The 23996-nt window shown below is 39.5% G+C and overlaps 1 protein-coding gene across 1 annotated transcript; it reads left to right on the top strand.

Moving 5' to 3' along the window:
• The first annotated feature begins 743 nt into the window (after positions 1-743).
• Positions 744-23203, top strand: cers6 (ceramide synthase 6). The gene is made up of 11 exons (XM_085374128.1): positions 744-1042; positions 2023-2128; positions 2225-2355; positions 8955-9012; positions 10296-10346; positions 10461-10553; positions 14024-14152; positions 17849-17955; positions 19431-19587; positions 19740-19763; positions 22941-23203. The coding sequence occupies exons 1-11, from the start codon at positions 873-875 to the stop codon at positions 23097-23099; spliced, it is 1185 nt and encodes a 394-aa protein (XP_085230254.1). The 5' UTR covers positions 744-872; the 3' UTR covers positions 23100-23203.
• Positions 23204-23996: the final 793 nt, after the last annotated feature.

The raw sequence follows: 23996 nt of genomic DNA, 5'->3' as shown, positions 1-23996 counted from the left end.
ACAAAAAATCTTAGCATCTTCAAAATCTCCAGCTCCTGTTGGTCTCCATTTCCAAACCATACATCAAAGAAAGTCTCACTACCATCCTGTAAATCTCCCATTTCACTTTTGCTGCTCTCATTGTGATGCTCATTTCCAACCACTCCACCTTGCTTGCACTCTCTTCTTTACTTCTGTCCACTATCTTTTCCTTGGCTGATTGACCACCAAAATGAATTTGCTTTAAGTATGTCTTTGTCTTTTTGGCCTTACCTTTTTTTTCTTTTTTGTTATTGGAATCAGGGTTACTACACGAAATCTGTCAGTAGGTGGCAGAGTTTACCAAGCACAGCGGTAAACGGTGGAGCATGCTCCACTGTGTCAATGTTTATTGTCTTTTTTTTTCTTTCTAAAAGTCATTAAAGATCAGTTTGAGTTTGACAGTAAAAATCTGTATCTTCAGTATCTGAAGGTGAGTCATCACCAGGTCGGCAGGTTACTACAGGATTCTCCAACAATAAAAGCATCACACCTATAAAACAGGAGTATAAATAAAGCAAACGCCATTCTGTATTTTATGAAAGGGGAATCAGTTATACTGTGTTAGGCTGAGTGTTACCCCAGTGCTTTACCTTGATGACGCCGTGGTATAGCCCCGGCATGTGCGCTGACTGTTTTGCATGACATGTCAGCGCACCAATCAGTTGCAGAGGAGCTGATTGAGTCTACTTCCCTACACTGGAATAGCTGAGGGGAAACGGACGGACGGCGATCGCACACGGATATCTCATCATCAGCAGAGCCTGTGCCGTCAGATCGCATCTGAGAGACCTCCTAGATACAGCGGGCCATCATTTCTCTTTCGACCCGGTCACAGTGTCTGCTGCAGGGAGATGGCCGGTATTCTGGCGTGGTTTTGGAATGAGAGATTCTGGCTCCCTCACAATGTAACCTGGGCTGACTTAAAAAACACAGATGAGGCAACGTTTCCGCAAGCCGAGGATCTCTATCTGGCTTGTCCTTTAGCATTCTGCATCTTTATGATACGACTGGTTTTCGAAAGGTGGGTCGACGCGCACATGCGTTAATCCAGGTGGCTGTGATACGGTCTTCTATTGTCGAAATATTCCGGCGAACGATGCAGCACACCCCGCTGTCCATGTGTGTCAGTCTGGTACCTAAACAATGGCATCTTGTCTGGTTAGCCCACAAATCACTAGGGTGATCATCTTTCTTTCTGCAGGGCCGCAGCGTTACGCGCTGTCTGCATTTGATGCATCTGTCGAGGCACACACACATGCACACGCTGTGCGGCCAAGTTACCATACCTGGCCAATCCACTCACCGTCCTCTTAGCCCAAACCATAATTTCTGCAAACCATCGTTCTAAAAACCGTTTCCTTTAACCTATCTTATCGGTGGGGGGTTGTGTTTTGGGGGTTTTTTCACTGCTCTATTTGTGATGTTTTGCATGTTGCATGATCATGTGTCTGACCGTTAAGCCACGATGGTGTCATCACAGCAATGCTTGTCATGAGAGTTTCTTTACAAAGTAGTGAGTGAGGCCTTACATTTCCACACTAAGCCCTCATTTACGCTCAGTAACAAAGTTAAAATGATCCGATGATGTTTGACTTGCTGGTTTTTCGTTCATGAAATATATGTCTGTGTAAGGGGAGTTTTTAATATCAGTATTATTATTTTTGTTCATGTAGACAGCCACGTGTTAACTTTAGCAGCTGACTGTCAACTCTTGTGTACTTTCTCACCACATCTTGACAAACAAGTCACACTGTGGCGTCATTTACTGTTTCTTCATCAATACTACGTGGATACTACACTTCAGCAGTTCAACACATAGGTGTTTTTCCCCTCTGTGTTAAACCGTTTGTGGTCAAAAGATCTTTACAGTACACTGTTATTCAGCACCTGCAGAGAAAGAGTATGCATTACTGACTGCTCCAGTGTCCTTAATTTAAAGAATAAAAGAAAAGAGACTGAGCCCTTTAATATGTAAATGGTGTCATGATCTGTTTTTTGCAGGTTTATTGCCAGACCATGTGCCATGGGCCTGAAGATCCAGACTAACGGGCCGCAAAAAGCACAACCCAATGCCATCCTGGAAAAGGTCTTCACTGCTATAACCAAGGTTGTCCACGTTTTCATTTTTTTCTAATTATCATTCAGTTATAGCTTAATAACTGAACTACATCTAACCTATGGAGTGTTTATATTTTCTTGACAGCACCCAGATGAGAAGAGGCTGGAGGGTCTCTCCAAGCAGCTCGACTGGGATGTGCGGACCATCCAGCGCTGGTTCAGACAACGACGCAACCAAGAGAAGCCCAGCACTCTCGCCAGATTCTGTGAGAGCATGTAAGACAAACTATAATCAAGACATTCCTCACTTAGCTGCACGCCATGTTTCCTCTGCACGTTTATTTTTCTCTGTAAACATCAGAGTTTGTGCACTGGTGCTTAACTTTTGGTCACAGTTGTTGTGAGTGTAGTCATTTGTTTTACCACTTATCAACAACACATCTGTCACAGCAGTAAAAGCAGGCACGGTTAATGATTTTAAAAATCGAGCTTGTTTCATGTCTCTGCAAGTTCATTTTCATACGGTATGGAACTGAAGGTAAATTGTGTGGGTGCACATACTCATAAAAAACAAATTAGGGAAATGGAGGCAGGAATGTAAAGGGGAAATTTGAGGGCTGTAGTGACAGATGCTCATTAAAATCTTCACCTTGTTGGAGTTTTTTTTTTTTCTTTGACAATCAATGTCAAATTTAAAGATATGAGATTTGAGAAATGACACAGAGGACAGCAGAGAACCAAAATAATAACTCGATCTGAAACAAAATTGTCCTGTCCAACTTGAGAATTAATCGGACAAGCATAGAACAAGATAGGAGAAGAGATTTGAATTTAATTGAATTTAAGATAAACTCCTGATACTGTTCAAGTTGTAAGCCAATCAACCTTTCTTTTGGATCTCACTGTCATCTCATGGAGTAATTATTTCAAATAAATCAAGACTAGAACAGCAAGGGAAGAAAAAGAGCATTTTAAAATCTTAAATTGGGATCCTGCTAAGATGAGAGGGAGGCTCTTTCTCAAGAGCTGAGCTGAGGTATGCACAGGAGAAACACACTGGACACAGGCGATATATTATGTTAAATTTCCCTCTCTTCCAGTTAGTGTTATGTTGAGTCTTCAACTGATAATCAGTCAGCGATCATTTATTTCAGCTTTGTGGTCAAATTCAAGCAGAAATGCTGGTGTGGTCCTTTGAAAGCTTATAAGAGGGCTGCTTCAGTTTTGGTTAGTCAGTGCTGTGTCTTACACGGCTTATGAAGATTGCAACATAAATGCTGGTGCTGCTGTTGGATAATAGTCCCAGTGCGAACCAGCAAACCCACTCAGTCTGTAATAGAGAACTGGCTAATCTGCAGTAAAGCATTTGCCATCAGGGAAATGGTAGTTACTTGGCGTGTGATGTTAAAGGCCAACGAGCGAGTGTCGCTGTCAGAGCAGGGTCATGTCTGACACCGGTAGAGCAAATCTGGCAGTTTGAGACACGGGGAGCCTCACATCTGATCTGCCTGAGGCTGCTGTTCACTCAGGAGACCACTGTCGGCTGATTAGACTACTGGACTCCTGTTACAAGCTCAAAGAAGAATCTGAACACAAAAAAAAAAATAAAATGAAAAGAGAGATTCGATTTGTGTCTGTATGAAATATGTAAGGGCTTTTTGTACATGCTTTGCTGGCATTCGTTCGTTCAAAGCAACACCCGTGCCGAAACTGTTATCTGCACTCGGCATAATTGATAGCAGACAACACGGGGCTTTGCAATAGTTTGTCCAGGTTGTGAGTCTCAGTTGCCCACAGTGCAGTCCTCCAAACAGGCTGGCTTCAGTGCTTCTAGCAGTGATTGTGCTCTAATTAGGCCCTCATGCACAGCTGTTACAGACTGATAGGATTCTTTGTCTCGCAGTTGTCATGATGGCCGAATTTGTGTCTGTTCTTTTCATTATGCAGACTGGGAGCATGTAGTAGACACATTTGGTCTGAAAATAATGAAGGCTCTGCATGGACTTTGTCTCCCAGCTTTTGTTACCCAGACAGACTGCAAAAAAAAGAGAGAAAAAGTCATCCAGTCAAGTGCAAGTGTACTATTTTTTTTCTTAGCAACAAACCTGCAATAACTTTGTTTATATAGAAAGGAAGAAAATCCATAAAGAAATGAAAACTCACTCAGACTAAGAGGCTTCACAGTAAATTAAGATTTTGCAGTGTACTTGGGGAGTAGAGCCCTTCCTCTTTTCAGTTCTTGGTCGTTACAGGCTGAGGCAGGAGCTCGCTTTGATGTGCTCAACAGCTCCAGTTGTCTGATCTCATCTTGCTCCATTCTTCTTCATCGTTGCGTTCACTGAGAATAAAGAAATTATCATAAAGGATAAAATTACCCACTTTTTTCCTTTGTTTTAAAGACAGTGACAAAGAATGTCTGTTACTAGAGTTAATACTATTAAATAATGATGATTTTTAACCTTATATTATCTATGTCAGGTGTCCCTTAATATTTGATGCATAATTAAATGGACTGCTACTAAATCCAAGTAATTTTTTTTTTTTTTTTTGCTTTCCATATTACAACCAATTGAAGTGGATTATTCACGGAGTATTCTTTGGAAATGCACAAATTCCTCCTACCACGTGGTACATAGGAGTGCAGTTTTTTCATCTCAGCACAGAAACTAAAAACAGAAGAAAAGGGCAAACACGTTCTTCCAAATTAAATTCAAATATTTGAATTTAAATCTCATCTTTTCTTATTTTACTAAAGGACAAGTACACTCAATAAAGGATTGTTTGCCCTTGTAAACATGAAGCATTATTTTTGATTAAAATACATCTGAAATATATAAACTCAAAGGTTTACTTATTCAAATAATTAATCACTGAGGAAAATATGCTTGGTTTAAACTGAATGTATATCAGCCAAGTTTCTTTTGAACACATCCCATTAAATTCAACTTTTTACATTGTGCTTATGCAACAAAATTACATAGAAATGTAGTCAGACTACCTAAAGTCAGCATTTCAAACCATGTTCCAAAGGCAGAATCTGGATATCACCCAAACTGAATTTTCAACAGCAGTCCCTTGATTGATACCCTAATGGTTCAAGCATCCCCTAAGATTGCATGCTATTGTTTCAAATACTACAAAAAAGCAATTCCCTAAAGCAAACTACAAAAGAAAGCAAATCACATGAGCATCTGTATCCTGATTTCATGTGCAGAAATGGCAAGCTGAGGTGGTTATTGCAGTTCTGTCTAGTTTTTGACCAGCACTGACTATTGTAGAGAAAGTTTTAAAATCCAACTCTGCTTTCAGGGGTTTCAAATAGCTCTGTCTTTAACTGAAAATGCAGTTTCAGCAAAGGACATCCATCTTTTCTACATAGTTTAGTTTTCAGTTAATTTTCACGTGGGTATTATTGGTGACGATGCCTCATCTAAAGCTACTTTCACAAGGGGTTCGATTTGGCTGAGTTTTTACACCAGATGCCCTTCCTGACAGTTCCTGGAAGCAAACCGGGGCTTTTTTTGATTGTTAGGAGAATGTGTAAACTACTACATATTCCTCATCTAACAGTTTAAAAACTGTTAGATGAGGAATTAACCAAAATCATTTTCAGATGGATAAACAATACAAACGTGCAAGAATGCATGCAGTGAGTGCACGTTGAAACCAGGAGTCAGAGAGAGAGAGATGCAAAACATAATGACCGCACCAATATAATTGCAAATAAATGAATCAAAGGTAAAGCATATTAAAGCAAGATTAAAACCAAATAAATCAAAGTAATAAGAAAAGAAGCAATCGCAAGACTGTCCAATTTACATCTAAAATGTCAATAACATTTCAAAATGTTTCCTAACTTTTAACTGGATTAAAAGTAGATTATCGAAAATGAATTGATGCATTTAAACTCTCCAGAAATATATCATTATCAGCAGCTGAGACTACTAGCATCCTCATTACTGCTTTCCCTCTAACAACACGTAGGTGTGGGAGTCTCATACACTTCAGAAGCAGTTTGCCAGACTCCAAGCTGACAAGTAATAACTATGATTGTGCTCAGCAGATGCTTTTAGGGCAGCTGAGAGATGGGTCATTTACATGTGCATATCAAAGAAGACAGCTACACACGTTATCCCTCAGCCTGCTCGCCATGTTCCGGCACCACGTTAAAACAAACTGGCACTTAACAAGCTTTTTCATTTCAGTAATTTTTAAAATCGTGTCTATGTAATTAAACCAAAGTAGACAAATATACATAGGTAGGCGGTGCACCTATTACTACCTGAATAATATCAGAGCTGTTACTGCTGATCTAACTGCAATGAGGGGACAAAGCTTCCTGACTGGTGAGTTTTGATAAAGCTGGAGACTCATGCCTAATTGTTATGTTGAACAGTATGAATGCAGACAATTGCAGCGAGCTGGTGCTCAGGCTTCCCACCTGGAGAAGTGACAAAGGTAAATTAAATGAGCCAGTGCGATCTGCTTTTTATGATTTTATTCCAACACTAGGCGCTACCTTCAGAATAAAAGCAGCCTCATTACTGAGTTTTTAATCAAATCAAAGTCACCCCTGCAATTATTTCCTCCCTCAAGCAATGTCCTGTCTAAACAGGTGCATTTGAGCTCTCCGTGATTAGTTGAGCTGTCTAAATTTGAAATCCAGCCTTTCATCATACGTAAAAAAACAATTTATTAAAGCGTGATTAAGCACTTATAAAAAGACGGTGTTTGTATCCGAGCATTACCTTAAGCATATGTGCTGTATGAACTATAGTTTTTATGCCTAAATTTGCATAAGAATAATCCTATTAACCACAGCTGATACACAGTATTGTTTAGTTAAAAGTATAATTGGCTAATAGCTTTTCCATCGAGTGCACCAAATACACAGCAGCTCTTAGATAATTAAATTTTAAAAGGTGCCAGTTTGTTCAACTGTCATCATCAATTTGAAAAAGTGTAACTCATAATGACAAAACTCAATCGGTGCCTGACGACAGGAAAAAAAAAACTATTCAAAGGAAGCATTTGTGAGTCATTGTGATTGCACATATATAGCAGTGATTCAGTAGCACTTGTAAAAGACTCTTGCAGGCTTCATCAACCAGTTGCCATGCAACAGTCTTTACTGTGTTTCAGGTAGACTCGTCCAGCTGATTTGCTCTTACAATACTGTTGATCAGACACAAAAAGCAGTTAATGATGGCTTCCACAAGCAGCACATCAATGTGGTAATAATTCCTCTAGTATTCATCGCGAGTAACAGCTCGTTCCTGCACAAAGGAGCCGATGTGGATTTACCTTGTTCTCTTTTTTTGAGCGTTTATGAATCGTGGAGTTTCAGGGCCTGCAGCTGTCCAAAGGTGTTTGATTTGAGGTCAAACAACCACACCACGCAAGCTTTAAAGTATGCAAATGCTTGTTTCACATGACAGGATCCACATCGTCTGTCAGTTAATGTTTTCTTCCGTGTCATAGAAGTCAAGCTCTGCTTTGTTCCTCTGGTTTGATTCGTGGAGTTATACAACTGTATTCAAAAGAGTTTATGCAATATAAAAATGCAGAGACATACCTTTACACTCAGGCATCTATAGTAACTTATAGTAATCAGCTGAACACAATAACTAGTGTTTGTGTTATTAGACTGACTGTCTATTGGGCTCACGAGATGAGTGAGTCAGTCTAGTTCATATGAGGGTGAAAGTTCATCCATAGTTGTGCGCATGTGTGTGTAACAGATAAAAGATCTGTATATCTAGAATAAAGCACTTTGTGAATGTAAATTGTGGTGTAAAAAGTCAAGAAATACTAGAAATCCCCTGCATCAATCTCAATCCATTTGCCAGCTTTTGCCTTACTTTTTTATTTATTTAAGTTAACCAAATATTACTGCTGTTCTAAAAAAAAACTGTGGAAATCGCTGTCCAGCTGTCACCCGTTTGGTGTGCGGAGATGCATTAAAAAGGATACTATAAGATAACAGTGACATCTCAGAGGAATGAAATATTTAATGAAGTCATCACAGTTTCTCCTTGTGGGCTAATTTGTCTCCATTTAGAGACACGAATGAAATAATTGGCGTAATGCAGCTTGCACAACTATGGAAGCTGCATTGGATAGGGGGCTTGCTAAGGGGCCAATCTTGAATCATTCCTCCCAATTGATGACTGGGATAAGTAGGAGGTATTTTATAAGCACATCTTTGATCACTGATGTGTCAGCTGAAGCAGTTTCCTTCTTGTAAGCTCGAAGTCAGACCTCGTGATGACTTTCCCGATCATTGTGTAGCTGTGGTTACTGTAATTTATGTGCAGGGTTACATAAAGCAGAGAAGGGTTGGGAATGGACAGAGTGAGTGTTTTTTTCCCCCCTCCAGACCTCACAAGGGAAGTCAGTGACGTCTTATTTTCATTGATTTGCCCTAGACTGCAGAGTTGAATAAGAAGACCTTACGCCACTTCCAGTTCCTAATTACAGGCATAACAGCCACAATGTGAGCCACAGCGTGTTGCACCAAGGGATTAAACAAAGTAAATAGCATACAGCACGAGTGGTATTACATCAGATTCTGGAAAACATTTTGGGATGCAGGTCATTATTCTCCTCAAAATGGTCTCAGAATGTGTTTTGTTTGGATTCTGTAGAAAACAGAAATCAATGTGCAAAAAAAAGATAAATATAAACAGCTGCAAATATGTGTGCACTGCAGAGCTAGAGGAGGCTGTCTTTAATACTAGTGTTGCTCCAGACTAGACCAAAACTGAAATCCACTGCTGTTAAACACATTTTTTTAAGGTTACACCCCCAAAAGAAAAACTAAAGATTTTTGTGATCAGATGAGTCTATAGTCATGATCTTTTTATTTGTTTCAGGTGGAGATTTACATTCTACTTATACATATTTACCTACGGAGTACGATTCCTTAAAAAGGTAAGTTTTACTTAAAGAGTTTCTGTAACAGGAGTTGGATTTAATAAGGGATCTGTGAGATGTGAAGCTATTTTCTAAACCACTTAAAGTATAGCGGTACATGATAAAATTGAATTAAAGTGACTAATTTTATAAAGACAAAAAAAGGAAAAGGGAAGGCAGTGGAGGAATAAAAATGACCTCTAATCAGTCAGGGGGTTTTCTGTGTTACTATAGTGACATGTAGTTTTTAACAGCTGGAAGCCAATGTTCAAAGGAGCTTCTGTTGTGTGTCGTGTTATCCCGTGTAAGAAGAGCCACCTACTTATACAAAAACAAGGACTTGAAATAACTGAGATGATGACATTTAAAGTGGTCATCACTGCTATTTAATTAATTAAGTGACTTTGTGAATTGTGGCTTTCCTACGGTGAGTAGTGTAAGTGTGTTATCAATAAAGCATGGCTTTTTTTTTTTTAAATGCCCCTTTTATGACATATACCATTTAACCAGATGTTTAGCTTAACTTTTAGGGTTACCACACCTAAAACTATACCCGTGTAATGATAATATTCATATTGACCATTTTTCATGTCCTGTTAAAAGATATTTTTACCTTCATGAATATGTATGCATGTATGCAGCGCCTTAAGCCTACTATGTGTAGTTTAGGGGTTGAAATGGTGTTTCCTCTTTAAAAAGCCTGAAATTCCAGCAGACACATCAATAAGCCACACTTTGTAGAGTTCATACATTTATGGTAACAAGCCAGTTAAGCAAATTTGACTGAAATATGTGACCGAGATAGGTTTAATAGAGTTCATGCATAAATTCATGAAAATCCGTATATTAACACAATCACAGCAGTGGCTGAGACAGAGCAGGATAAATCTCTCACAGACACAAGTTGCATGACGAAGCACTTTGTGAAAATAGTTAAGTCCCTGGCAGCCGCTGCTGCAGGCTCCAGCCTCTGCGGGATTTATTAATAGAGCGGGTCTGGAGAGGAGTGCAGGAGACGTAAACTCAGCCCCAGTGATGGGTCACTGTTTGCTTATAACACATTTTTTTTAGCATCTCAGTTGCCATCACTCTTCTCATCTTTACGTCACTACTCGAGATTTTTGTCTTATGGTGGTGTGAGCAGAACATAGCAATTTAGCATTTATTCAGTTTTATATAAGCCAAAGAATTACTGCTATCATTGCCCCTCAACAAGTCAGTCAAAGTTTAATAATATTTTTTATTATATTGTTTGATTTTCTTTGTCTAAGGTATAAACATACTGTTCTCATCTCTTGTAGACTCCATGGCTATGGAACACTAAAGAGTGCTGGTACAACTACCCTTACCAGGTAAACATTTACTCTGCAATGTTTACCCATCCTTTGCGATCATGTTACAGCATTCCTGGATTTACTACCTATCAAATATTTAGTTTAACTCTGCTGCTTTGTGTGTTTATGCAGCCACTGACTGTGGACATCCATTATTACTATATACTGGAGCTGTCTTTCTATCTGTCGTTGCTGTTTTCCCAATTCACAGACATCAGGAGGAAGGTAATTATGAGCACATGTCATAAAAAAAACACACATCATGCATGTCCAGTGGCACAAATCATCATTTGTTTGTTAGAAGGCAAAAGAGAACAAGGTTATTTACTTACTTATTTGTTTTGAATCTAGAAAAACGTGTTGTTCTTATGCAAGTGTAAGTAGCACTATCACAGAAAAGACATCCCGATCCTTTTGTGATTAATGTTTAGTCTGTTTTAATCAGTTTGATTGTATCATCACTGTATAAATTAACTAAACTTTAACACGAAGCCGAAACACTTTATTCTGACTAGTTTACAAAAACTTTGATTAACTACATTTAAATAATCCCTTCAGCCAATGACTGAACTTAAAGGTGACTTTATTAGGTACACATTCCTAGTACCAGGTTGGACCTCCTTTTGCTTTCAGTGCTGCCTTAAGTCTTCTTGGCAAAGATTCAGCAACATGCTGGAAACGTTCCTCAGAGAGTCTGGTCGATAGTGACATGACAGCATCGCACAGTTGCCGCAGGTTTGTCAGCTGCACATTCATTCATGTGAATATCCCATTCCACAACATTCCAAAGATGCTCTATTGGATTGGGATCCAGTCACTGTGGAGGCCATTTAAGTATATTGAACTCCTCCACACCATTACACCTCCACCAGAAGCAGTCTGAATCATAAATAAAATGCAGGACTGATCCATGCTTTCATGTTGATTATGCCAAATCTTGACCCTATGGTCCAAATGTTGTAGCAGGAAGTAATTTTGGTGAGGCCGTGTGAGTTGTCTCCTGTTCTTAGCTGACAGAAGAGGCACCCAGTGTGGTCTTCTGCTGCTGTAGCCCATCTGACTCAAGGTTCAACGTCTTACATGTTCAGACATGGCCTTCTGTATACCTTGGTTGTAGCCAGTGATTATTTGAGTTTCTTTTGCCTTCCTATCAGCTTGAAGCTGTCTGGTCATTTTCCTCTGACCCCTGGCATCAACAAAGCACTGGATATCTTTTTTTTTTTTTTTTTTTTGTCCAGCGTGTCTGGCACCTACAACTATGTCTGGAACCACAACCATTGTTCAAAGTCACGCTTAAATGCATTGAGTTGCTGCCATGTGATTGGCTAATTAGATAGTTACATTAACGAGTAGTTGAACAGATGTACCTAATAAAGTAACCACTGAGGGTATAATGTGTCACATTTGACAAAATGATTTGTGTTGATGTGTGTGCTGAGATATATGCACCTACTGGCAGTCAAGACAGTAGTTAAAAAGGAAAAGGAAAAAATCTTTTTCTTCCCAGTGTTGCAATAAATCACTATAACCGAAGATCCGTATATTATTAAAAACACTGTTATAGGCTACATATTTTGCTTATCTGCAAGCAGGTAAATAAGTCTTTTTTTCTCATATTTTCGAGGTTGACTTTTTTCTAATGCAGTGGACTTTCTTGTACACAAATTAATAAATGTATATTTGTTATGATTTATATAAAATCATAACAAATATGTCTTATAGTTAATATGTAAAATAAATGCTTAAGCTAATTTGGGTTCAAACTGCTATTTTACTCAGCTAAAGCAGTTTTTTTTACCTGCTTTTTTGTTTATCAAGTGTGTGTACTTAATAGGTAAATATATAATCCTTTATTTTATTAGCGTCTTATATTTTAGCATTGTTCACAAAAACACAAAAAGGATGAAATTAAATTTTCTGTTTAACTATTAGGACCAAGTTTTTGGTTAAACCCTAGAGCCAGCTTCAATACACTTCTGTATACTACTCTGAGATTACTGCAGTCACACAGAGCATATGTCTTGTGGTTTTATTGTGAAAGGTTTTTGCACGTACATAGAACAAATCAGGTTTCTGGCACAGATCGCGCAGCTACAACAGTGAAACTGCATGCACAGCACCAGGACTCTGGAGGCAGCTCACCTAATGTAAAATCTGCTTTCACAAATAATCAGGTCTATTAAAGTGTACCTATGCTCATTTCCAGCTCCACTTTTCTAGACTTAACTCTACTAAAGCTGATAGCAATCTTTGCTCTTCAAAATAATCCTTCTCCTGGATTATAGCGCAACCCCTCAGTTCACCCATTGTCTGAAACGAGCCATTTTAGCTGATATGTCTGTGGAGCTACATTTAAGCCAACTTTTTTCCTTTGTTCTGATTGGCTAGCTCTCATAAACAGGAGGGGTGTATAGCACCTCGCTTTGATATCATACAGATTCATCAGTAGAAAAAACTGTCTGAAACAGAGCGTTTAAAGCGATCAGAAATTGGTTTAGGCTTATAGGGTGTGAATGCATGTACGCTGAGTGATTTAAAACTTGTATATATCAGTCACTGTAGCTTTATTTGTACGACAGATAACAAAGAAAAAGATAATAGTAAAAAAAAAAAAAATCCCTTTATTCTCTGCTGTGCATTCTTTTAAAGAACCAACTTGGTCTGTGTCTAAGCTGAAAGTCAGTCCATGGAAGCATTCAGTCATCTTCATCCCACTTCATCTTTTTTTTTTATGAAAATGGCCACACTTTTGGCTCATTAAGCATCAATTTGCATGCCTTCCAGCCATGATCGTACTCCTGTCTCCACTCCATCCCAGCTCTGCCCTCTATTCAAACACACTCCGCTCACTGCACTCACAGCAGCAAGCAGCAGCCCTCACGATGCCATGCTGTGTATGCCTTCACTCTGTCATCTCTTTGTTGACTGTTGGCATGTTGTCTGTTTTTGTTTCTCCTTTCAGTTTTTTTCATGCACAGCACTACGCTGAGGAGGTCCTCTGCATCCCCTGCCAATTTCAGTATGTTCCCCCTGCACACTCTTGCCTTGCTTTCACTCTTGCATCATTACTCTTCCTGCTCATCTTCTCTCCTCATTCACTTGCCACTTTGGACTGGTTCTGGGTGCTTTAAGCTGCCATCCTCAGATGATTCAGTAGCTAAAGATTTGTTAGAGGAATGCCCCCCTTGTCCCCGGTCCTGCCGCTTAGTCATCTGGAGCTCTATTCAAAGCTAGAAAACCTAACGGCTCATACCAATATCGTTAGTTGTGTAGTTACAGCAGGGATTGTATTGAAGAAACATAGCTTTTAGCTCACTTTCAACTCTAAAACCTCATTCAACACTTAAATGTTTTAAAACTGCAGCCCTGATATGTTTAAGGAAGATAAAGAAGCACACAGGGCCCAGTTCCTCCAACACTACACCACACTGTAAAAAGAAAGATCTTGCAAACTGTTTTCTCAGTGGGATCTTCCCTTTTTGAGACACAGCTGTGCCTGAGATAGTAGGATGTGTGAATATCTAGTTTGGTTTTTTTTTAAACACACTACTGCAGAAACTGTTGATAAATGCTTGGGCGCTGGGGGTGTATTTGCTATTTTTGTTTGCATAAATTGTAATATGTGCAGCATGCAGTAACATTTTAAAACTTCTTTCTATAGTTATGTGACATTTTGCTGGATGCTGTTTCCCCAGGATTTCCTGATCATGTTCCTGCACCATGTGGCAACAATCTCTCTGATTGTATTCTCCTATGTGAACAACATGGCACGAGTGGGAACTCTGGTCATGTGTCTGCACGATGCAGCTGACGTGTTGATAGAGGTGAGGATCCGGGGAGAGACTTAAACACTGTGGATGGCTAGATGGGTGTGTGGGTAGAGTGATTTAAACACAGTCTACACAGTATGAACAACACACCATACCATGTAACAACAACTCTATGCATATACTATATGAACAAAAGTACTGGGTTGCCTACACATTACACCTACAGGAGCTGCTCAGCCATAGAAACCTATGCCACAAACGGTACATAGTTTTTGTGTGAAACAGTGGCAAAGTTTATGCATTGTGCATCTCAGCAGTCCCACTCTGTAACTTTATGTCATTAGCCACTTTGTGGCTTTGTTCCTGAACACTTCCACTTTGCAAGTATGCCATTTACAGTTGATTGTTGAGAGTTTGCTTGTGAAATTTCTTCTGAGAGCAAAGAAATTTCACCGTGCCACAATCAGTGAGGTCTTTATAACGATCCACTCTTTCACCAATATTTGTAAAGGCAGACTGCATGTCTAGGTACTTGATTTTATACACCTGTGGCAATGAAACTGAAAATGTCTGAATTCAAAGATGAAGAGGTGTGGTCCAATACTTTTGTCCATACAGTGTAGATTAGATCTAAATTGCATTGCATTGAAGGTATTGTGGTCGTTTTTGTTCTTTAGTATTAGTATTTGGTATTTAGTATTTAGTATTTATTTATTTATTGTCATTGTCAAGAACAATGAAATTGCGTTTGGGGCTTCCATACAACCCAAAAAAAAGAAGAAAATAATAAATACCCCTTAAAACCCAAGTGTACATATTTAACCCAGTGTGACTCCAATGCAATAAGACAATCCTTAGCAATAATGTTCGTAGAAATTCAGACAAAGACCTGAGAAACATGACAAAATACAACAATGCAACCCATTCAATATTATTGTACTGTGAGATATGATATCAGATATGATAGTTATCTATTTAAGAAAGAGGGGGGGGGCAGGAGGGGGAAGAGAATAAAGATATGATGCACCAATGCAGACCAGTTCATTGCTATTAAGAAGTTGGATATGGTTATTGTCCGTGAGAGGGGGGCAGAGAGTTCAGGAGCCTCACAGCCTGTGGATACAGGCTGTTGGCCAGTCTGGATGTTCTGGCCTGTATAGACCTGTACCTTCTCCCTGAGGGCAGCAGATGGAAAAGGTGGCGCGCAGGGTGATGTTGGTCCCGCAGGATACTGTGCACCCTCCTCAGACAGCGAGTGGGGAAGATATTACTGATCTCTGGCAGACTTGTTCCAATAATTCTGCCAGCTTCTTTCACCACCCGCTGGAGTGCTTGCTGATCGGCCTTGGTGCAGCTGGGGAACCACACTAGAAATCCATACGTCAGAACGCTGCTGATGGCACAGTTGTAGAAGTTCAACATCAGAGATCTGGGAATGTGTGCGCTCCGCAGTCTCCTCAGGTAGTAGAGGCGCTGTTGGGCCTTCCGTACAACTGAGGTGATATGGTTGCCCCAGGACAGGTCCTCGGTCACAGTTACCCCCAAGAATTTAAAACTGCTCACCCTCTCCACCGCCTCACTGCCAATGAAGAGAGGCAGATGGTTGTTATGACCCCTCTTCCGGAAATCTACAATGATCTCCTTGGTCTTTTTGGTGTTTAAGACCAAGTTATTGTCGTGGCACCATGACTCTAGTTGTTGTTGGATATAAGTCCGAGCACTGTAGTGTCATCTGCAAACTTAACAATGAGATTGGACGCGCAGGAGGAAATACAGTCATGGGTGAAGAGAGTGTATAGCAGAGGGCTCAGAACACACCCCTGAGGGGCACCGGTGTTGACCACAAGGGTGGAAGAGGTGTTCTTACCCACTCTGACACTCTGTCTACGGTTAGTGAGGAAGTCCACAATCCAGTTGCACAGAGAGGAGTTAAGTCCCAGTTGGTGGAGTTTGGGACGGAGTTTGTATGGCCGGATGGTATTAAAAGCCGAGCTGTAGTCTACAAAGAGGAGCCGTGCATAGGTGTTCCTGTGTTCCAAGTGCTTCAGTAATGTGTGCAGCACTGTGGCGATCGCATCCTCGGTTGACCGGTTCTCCCTGTATGCAAACTGGTGCGAGTCCAGGGATGGTGGAAAAGCAGCTCTGATGTGTTTAATGACCAGTCACATTCAACTTGAAATACAAAGCTGGCTACTAAACTAAAAAGTCAAAAGAATGAATGAAAAAACTACAGTTGTTGTTTGGAGTTTACATAGACTCATCATTGGCATGAATGTTGTAGTAATTTTGGGCTTTTAATGATTTCTTTGATCTCTTTTCTTTCTGGGGTGGAATGATTGTAAAGCATACATATTTAATGACGTTAAAGAACCAATAACTGGGTGCACAAGTTTTCATTTATTTTGGATCTTCTCTCATCCACACAGGGTCAAACTTATTCATATATTATTCACTGATATTTGGGTAAATGTCCCCATAGCAAGATGCATCTCAGCTAAACACTTTTGGTAGCCAGCAACAAACTTCAGGCATAATTCTGGCCAATATTTGACCAATCATCGTAGCAAAACTGGTAGAGTTCTTTTCAATTGGTCGGGTTTCTTTTAAGTGTAGTCCACTCATTTTCAATAGGGTTGAGGTCGGGGCTTTAGGAAAGCTATTGAAAGCCAGATCCACCCATCATTCCACCCTGGAATAAGAACAGTTCAAAGAATATGGTTAAGATGTAGCCACAGAGATCCCAAATATAAAGGTCTTGGATATTACATGACCACTGTGGTTCATTTCATGGTTTATGTACAAATTCACTGAGTTTGGTAACAATTCCCATTTTGACCAGTGTCCATCAGTATTAAATGAAGAGCAGGATTAGGTTTAGAGGACCACATTGTTTTTTAAGAGAAATGAACATATGTGGTTTGCCAAAATCAACACCTGGTTTAAATGGTAAAACACAAGAAGAAAAAATGCCTGACACACCAAAACCTGAGTGAAGCAATGACCTGGTATGACCTATTGATAACAAGTTTATTAATTTAAAGAAAAAGTCCTGCACACCAGGTCAAAAGCACTCAAAGAGGTAAGTCTAGAGCAAGCACAGAGAAAACACTTTAGTGCTTCAGCTATGGCTTCCTTACATTTGTCAGCAGAACTGGCATGCCAGCATTAATCAATACTTTTACTGCTGACCGAACTAAAAGGGTGAATGTAGGGGCACACAGGAGCAATGTGCATGCATCCAAACACGTTTGAAGGGATTTCTTTCTTCTGCAAGACAACAACCCCACGCATCCAGTGAAAACAACCTGAAAGAGCCTTTCAGAGTAAAGAATAGCCTTGCCAGTCATCTCATCTCACCTGATCTTGTGATCAGTCACCTGATCTCTACCTTTAGTAGACCCCACAACAAGCAAGAGCTGAAGGGATGGGAGAGCGTCACCGGGGACGTGGCTGTATATATGTATGGGCTAATGGCTGATTTTTTTCATTTTTTTTATTTTTTAATTTCCACAAATGTTGAACATGAGGATTTTGTTTGGCTTCATGTTTATCTGCACATTAGTACCCTAATCTAACTACACTATGTGCAAAACAGGCTTCACCTCCCACACAGCTCTTTCAGCATTGATGTAACCTACACACATTTAACACACTTTAATGTAGTGTTTTTTTAATTCAAACTGGAAACATGAGTTTTTTCCATTTTTTTTATGTTATTTACATTAATTTCTGTTTCTTTTTTAACCCCAGGCTGCCAAGATGGCCAACTATGCCAAATGTCAGATACTGTGCAACTTGCTATTTGCAATGTTTGCTATTCTCTTCATAAGCTCCAGGCTGGGAGTTTACCCCATCTGGTGAGTGTTATTTGCTTCTTTGTTGTGTACCATAGTTAGCATCCTTCTAAAGCCAGGCATCAGGGCAGGTGTGTTAGCCTTTTGCGTTTGCATGCATGTGCTCACACGACTTGCGGAACGTTTTTTTTTTTTAAGCAGATGCCTGAGTTGCTCTGCTTATTTTGGCAATTCATCTCTGAAAATTTAGCCATCAAGATCTCATTGGCTTTTTTTTTTCTTCTTTTTCTGCACAACAGTTTGCAGTTCAGACAGAATCTCTTTGAATTTGTGTTGCTAAGTAATAGTTACTATGGATACCACAGCTTTAAACTCTCAAAGAAAGCCAAACCTATCAGTAAATGAAAAGCAGATCATTATGGTTATTGGTTTATCTTTGAAAACTGTGTCTAGAGTTTGATGGGATTGTTAAAAACATCAAAGTGATTTCCACTCAAAAAGAGCTTTCATCATTTTGTGGCGCTGCTTTTTAGGTGTTTTACCTTTAATTTATTCGTCATTATAAAGCGGAGTTAATCCATCCAAATTTCTCTAACAGAGAGAAGAGAAGATTAATTAAATGTTTAAAAGATTTAATTACTCTCTAAAAGCTTGAATTAATTTCTTCAATAACTTTGTGAATGGCAGTTATTATTTGCCTTTTTTGACTGATATTTGCAGTCATAAATAAATAAATTCAAAATAAAAACTAAAATAAAATAAATACGTTTATTTTAGTCGTGCGCACGGAAGTCATTCCACTGTCATCTGTAGCCACAGCATTATCACACCTTTCACAAGTGAAGAGAGACGTAATTTCGTTTTCCAGTCAGGCAGCTGCAGCCGTCTGCTTTTCTTTGAGATGCCATCGATTCTTGTTCAGCACAAAAATGCTGTTTTGAGTTTATAGAATCAAGATTGTCTTCGATAATTAGGGGCTTTCTGGAGAAGTGCTTTGAGAAATATTTGTCAGTAAAGTCTTTTTTTTCCCAGAAAGAAGCTTTTAGCCGGCACCCCCACATCCTCTGCCCTCTGTTCATACTGTAATATAATGCTCCCATATGCTACATTTTAGTCAGCCCCCACCACACCCGTAGTAAAGTTGTCATTACTGTAAAGCTGTTGCCATGGCTTCAGTATCTGGAGGATGATTCACAGAACGAATTGGAAGAATTGTTCCAGGGTTAAATTTAGACCCTTAAAATTTCAATCGTGTGTCGTGTGAAGTTAGGCAACACACTGATTTTTCTTACAGTGCCAACTTCAATTAAATTGTAAATTATTGCTCTACTCATATTGAACTATAAATAAAACACTCACATTTCTGTCTCCCTTTTCATGAAACACCTGGATTTTAACAATATGTTTGGAGCAGAGCTTTCTTCCTTTGGCTTTGTGTACTCGCCCCCAGGACACGCCCTAATTCACCAAATGAGGGGGTGTGCTTTAGTTCTTTATGTCAAGTTAATTTTCTCTGTCTCCCTCTGTTGCTATGGAAGGATTTTAAACACCACCTTGTTTGAGAGTTGGGAGATTATAGGGCCCTACCCATCCTGGTGGGTCTTCAACCTGCTTCTGATCATGCTGCAGCTGCTCCACTCCTTCTGGTCCTACCTCATAGTGAAGACAGCATGCAGAGCCATCTCCAAAGGAAAGGTGAGTCACTAAACCCAGTTCTTTTGCAAAATCCTTACCTTTGTATCTAGGTTGCTGTGCTGCTAGTGCATCTATAAATAGTGTATGGTGTTCTGATGGGCCATTTTTTGACTTTCTCTTTCTGTTTTCTATGCTAACCTGCAACATTCAAGGTGGGAAAGTGGAATCCGTTACATGTAAGTACATGACATTTTGTACAACTTTTAGTTTTTCCTCATATTTCTTGCAGCTAATGTGGTTACTGGCTGAAAGCTTCTTATTCATGCTATTCATGGTCCCTGAGGTGGAAAACTCCCTAGCTTTTCCTGTACCACCCTTTTGCAACTTCCTAAGAAATATCTGAACCTCTAGAGGATGGATTCACTCATAATTGTGGACAGACATTTGGGTTCCCTAGACAATCGATCCAATTAGGTTTGGTGGTCATTTAAGTCATTTAACTTTTTAACTTGTGCCGTTGTCATCAAAGCACCAAAAGTAGGAAGAGCTTAGTAAATTGTGTTGTTTTAGCGATTCCCGTCCACTCGAATAAATTAGCTAAACTTTAACATGAATCTCTTTCTGTGTTCACTATCTTCTAGTGGATTCGAAAACCTTGCCATGTCAGATTGGCGAGTGTTTCTATTGTTAAGAAGCATGAAAGGCCTCTGTTGAATCACTTTTTAAGAACATTAAGTCCATCATGTCAACAGGTTTTTAAGCTTTTTCAGTAAATCTCACAGCACATGGTCCCTATTGTGTCAAGATCACTGAGACCGACAACAGATAAATTGGTGCTGGCAGTCTAAGGAGCTTGGAAAGAAAAGCGTCTGGACTTCTTTAAGTTTCTTGAAGACGTTTCACCTCTCATCCAAGAAGCTTCTTCAGTTCTAAGGTCAAATGGTGGGGAGTCCCAGATTTAAACCTAGTGGGAGTTTCCCCCCAAAGGACAAAGGACTCCCTGATGATCCTCTACCTAATCACATGAGCCAAGGTGTGAAAGTGGGTGTGGGTCACAATCAACCAGGGTTTCAGGTGAGCTCATTGTGAAACCTGGCCCCACCCTATCACGTGATTTCCTGAGGTCAGATGGCCCAGGATGTGAGTGGGCGTTAAGGTGTCTGGGAAGGGATCTCAAAACTGGATTATAGATGGCAGAACGTTGGTGTCGTAAACCCCCGCCTCTGTTCAAAGATGGTCGCTCACAGTGGACATAGATGGCTTCTTTCATTCCTTTTCAAACCATCTGTCCTCTCTGTCCAAAATGTGAACATTGGCATCCTCGAAAGAGTGACCTTTGACCTTTAGATGCAGATGGACAGCTGAGTCTTGTCCCGTGGAGGTGGCTCTTCTGTTGTGCCATTCGCTTGTGAAGTGGCTGTTTGGTCTCTCCGATGTAGAGGTCTGGGTGAAGCGTCTTCAAGCAACTCAAATAAGTCCAGACGCTTTTCTTTCCAAGCTCCTTAGACTACGATGACCTGGATGACTGAGAACCTTCACAGACACATTGGTGCTGGCAGTTTAGCTGTTGAGCTCTCACTTTACATAACGTAAGGTCGGCAGTTTGAATCCCATCCTTTAAAGATTTGGCGTTTGTGTTACTTTATTTGCTGCTCACCTTGATTCTCCCATCAAAATGTTAAAATGTCCAAGGCTTTCCTTTATCACCAGTGACAAAACTGATGACGTTCCTGTTAGCCTCAGCTTTAACGTGGCAAATTAAGGTCTGTTACAGTTTTTGGATTTAAAATGTAATACAGTAATAATTTTTTTCCCTTTACTAAAATATAATACTCATATTTGAATACATCTGAACAGCTTTAGTCAATCAAATCTATCCAATAGATCTCCTCTGGTAGAAGCTCTTAACTTTGCCACTGCTACATGCTGTTCTAAAGTCAAAGTTCAGAATTACTTTTAAGCAGTTGTGCTGCTAGTCTGTGGATGTCATCAGAAAACTTTATTAAAGCCAGAAGGAATTAGTTTTTTACAGATGTTCGCTTAAAATATACATATAAAAGACAGAAAATTGAAACTCTGTAAAATCTGAATACTTTATTAAAAATATGTAAAATATAAAATAATGAGGACAAAATAGGGTACTCAAAGTGCAATGATAAATTAAGTTTATTAAAACAATACTATGTATATGCAAATAGTCTGGGTGTCATAAGGAGGAGTTATAAAGTGGGCTGGCCAGCCTGAGATGGAGAGGGGTGTGAAGGATTGTCCAATATTGCTGGTAACTTGGACAAGCATCCTCCTCTCTGAAACCCAGGATGGCACCAGCCACTACAGACTTATCAGACTTATAAAACATCCTGAGCACCATCTAGCAGATGTTCAAGGAGATGGTTTTGACCTTTCTTGTAGAGGGCTTCTGTGTTTTTAATAAAATCCAGTTTACTGTCAGTGTGAGCACCAAGGTAAACCTCGCTGGTATTCTCATCCTCCTCATGTCCACAACCATGTCTCATGATAATTAATAGATTGTTTCATCTTTAAAAATGAAAATCAAAAATGTTGTTATTTAAAAAAATGTGATCAGCCAGCAGACCATCTTATTTCATCCTTTGACATCATGAGAAAATTAAACAGCGCTCTAAACATTTTAAAAAGGCACAATTATTTTATTGACTCTTGAGGAAAAGAACTGTAATAAGTATATACTGCCATTAAACTCCAGCACAGCAGCTTTTCCTACCACATGCAAAGAGTTGATATTCAGGCACCGAGGTAACTATCTAAAGGATGAGGCTAAAAGATTTCCTGACACACAGCATCACAGTTGGTTCATAAACAGTAATCATGAATTGTAATACGCTGTGAATCAGTTTTTTAATCCCTGTAAATTTTGTGATGCAGGTGTGCGCTGCAGGAGTTTAAAATTCCGGGTTGCTACGAAGGAAAAAACAGAAGAGAAAATGGTTTAACTCATATGACAGTGCACTTGACTAAATTTGAATCTATGAATAATAATGTGTATTTTGAATAAAAGCTTGCAAAACATTAAAGTAGGTTGTTTTAAAAAACAAAAAATCAGTATTGTCCGTGTATTTTCTCTAAATCAGTGTGGCAGATTATCTCAGAAATGATATGATAATCATATTAATACGGTAATAAGCATGGTAAATGTGTGTTTTGAACTGGTAGAAGCAATCAAACCAGAGGTCTCCGTATTTCATGTTTGCGAATAGATGTTATAGCTTCTTCTTCTTTTTCTATTTTTTGCCTGATATTGATTGGCAGCTCCCGTTTCACATGCAAAAGCCATTTATAACACCGTTATGCTTGGCTGCCTCAGATAATGAAACAGATAAGAATTTTAATGAGAAAAAAAAGGTAATCTCCAGCCGCCCCTTTCTTTTCCGCAGGTGTCTAAAGACGACCGCAGCGACATAGAGTCCAGCTCCGATGAGGATGACAGCCCACCGCCAAATCAGAAGCACCACACCAGCGCCACCAATGGGACAAACAAAAGTCATGGCACCAACGGCTACCTGATAGGAGCCCCGTATCCCGACGAGCACTGATATCACAAGAGTGGAGCCACGCTACAGACACCATCAATTCTTCTGTGTGTGAGAGCGTACGAGAGGGTGTGAGAGAGAGTGTGTGTGGTGGGTACATGAACAACATCGCCTGTCTGGAAGTTCTGGATAGATTTAGCTAAATGCAGTTTTGTTATTGATTCTTCACTAATTTCCTTCGACAGTTTACTCTCCTCATCTATATATTTACATCAAACTGCACTCAGTGAAATATCAAAGCACTCCTATTGATACAACCCACTCTCTGTTTAACCAGTGAATGAAAGCCTTTCACTCTATGGTGTAAGCATGCTACTCTAACATACAGTGGTCTGGCATACTGGGGGTGTGTTTTCTCCTATGTTTGTGTCATTCTATGTTATTTATTTATAATTTTTTTATAAATAAGTTTGCAGACTGTAGTTGGACATTTATTCTACATCTACGACATTCTTTGATGTCAGTGTTAAAGATGACATACTCCTGAACGAGTAACAGTAACGAGTATTAGCAAAATGCTAAAGACCTGGGTTTACTTTTAATGCTACACCTCCAAAGATATGCCACAACTCACAAATGGATAGTTATGTGACATTCACTTACACTTTAAAATTCATTCTCCACTCAAACTGTATATGAGATGTCAATAACAGTATTATGTGTGTGCATCAGACATGGCTAGATGCTGTATTCCCTGTTGAAGCATTTTGTTAATTATTCTGGTACATTTCTGGTAAGCGTTACATTAAAGGCCATTTGTCCTCTTTTGAGGCAGACAAGAATTGTTTGAATAGTTCAATAAAAAAAACCCAAAAAAACATGAAGATTGCAAATATGTGCGAGTGTGTTGAATAAGCTTAATCGTGGAGGTAGCATGGCTCATAACTGCAGTGTACACAG

The sequence above is a fragment of the Diplotaxodon limnothrissa genome, linkage group LG16, assembly GCF_057381915.1.
Source record: "Diplotaxodon limnothrissa isolate DT_005_m linkage group LG16, D_limnothrissa_male_GT1.1, whole genome shotgun sequence".
In the NCBI taxonomy this organism is placed as follows: Eukaryota; Metazoa; Chordata; class Actinopteri; order Cichliformes; family Cichlidae; genus Diplotaxodon; species Diplotaxodon limnothrissa.
The sequence above is the reverse complement of the archived record's forward strand: the minus strand, read 5'-3'. Positions and strand labels throughout refer to the sequence as shown.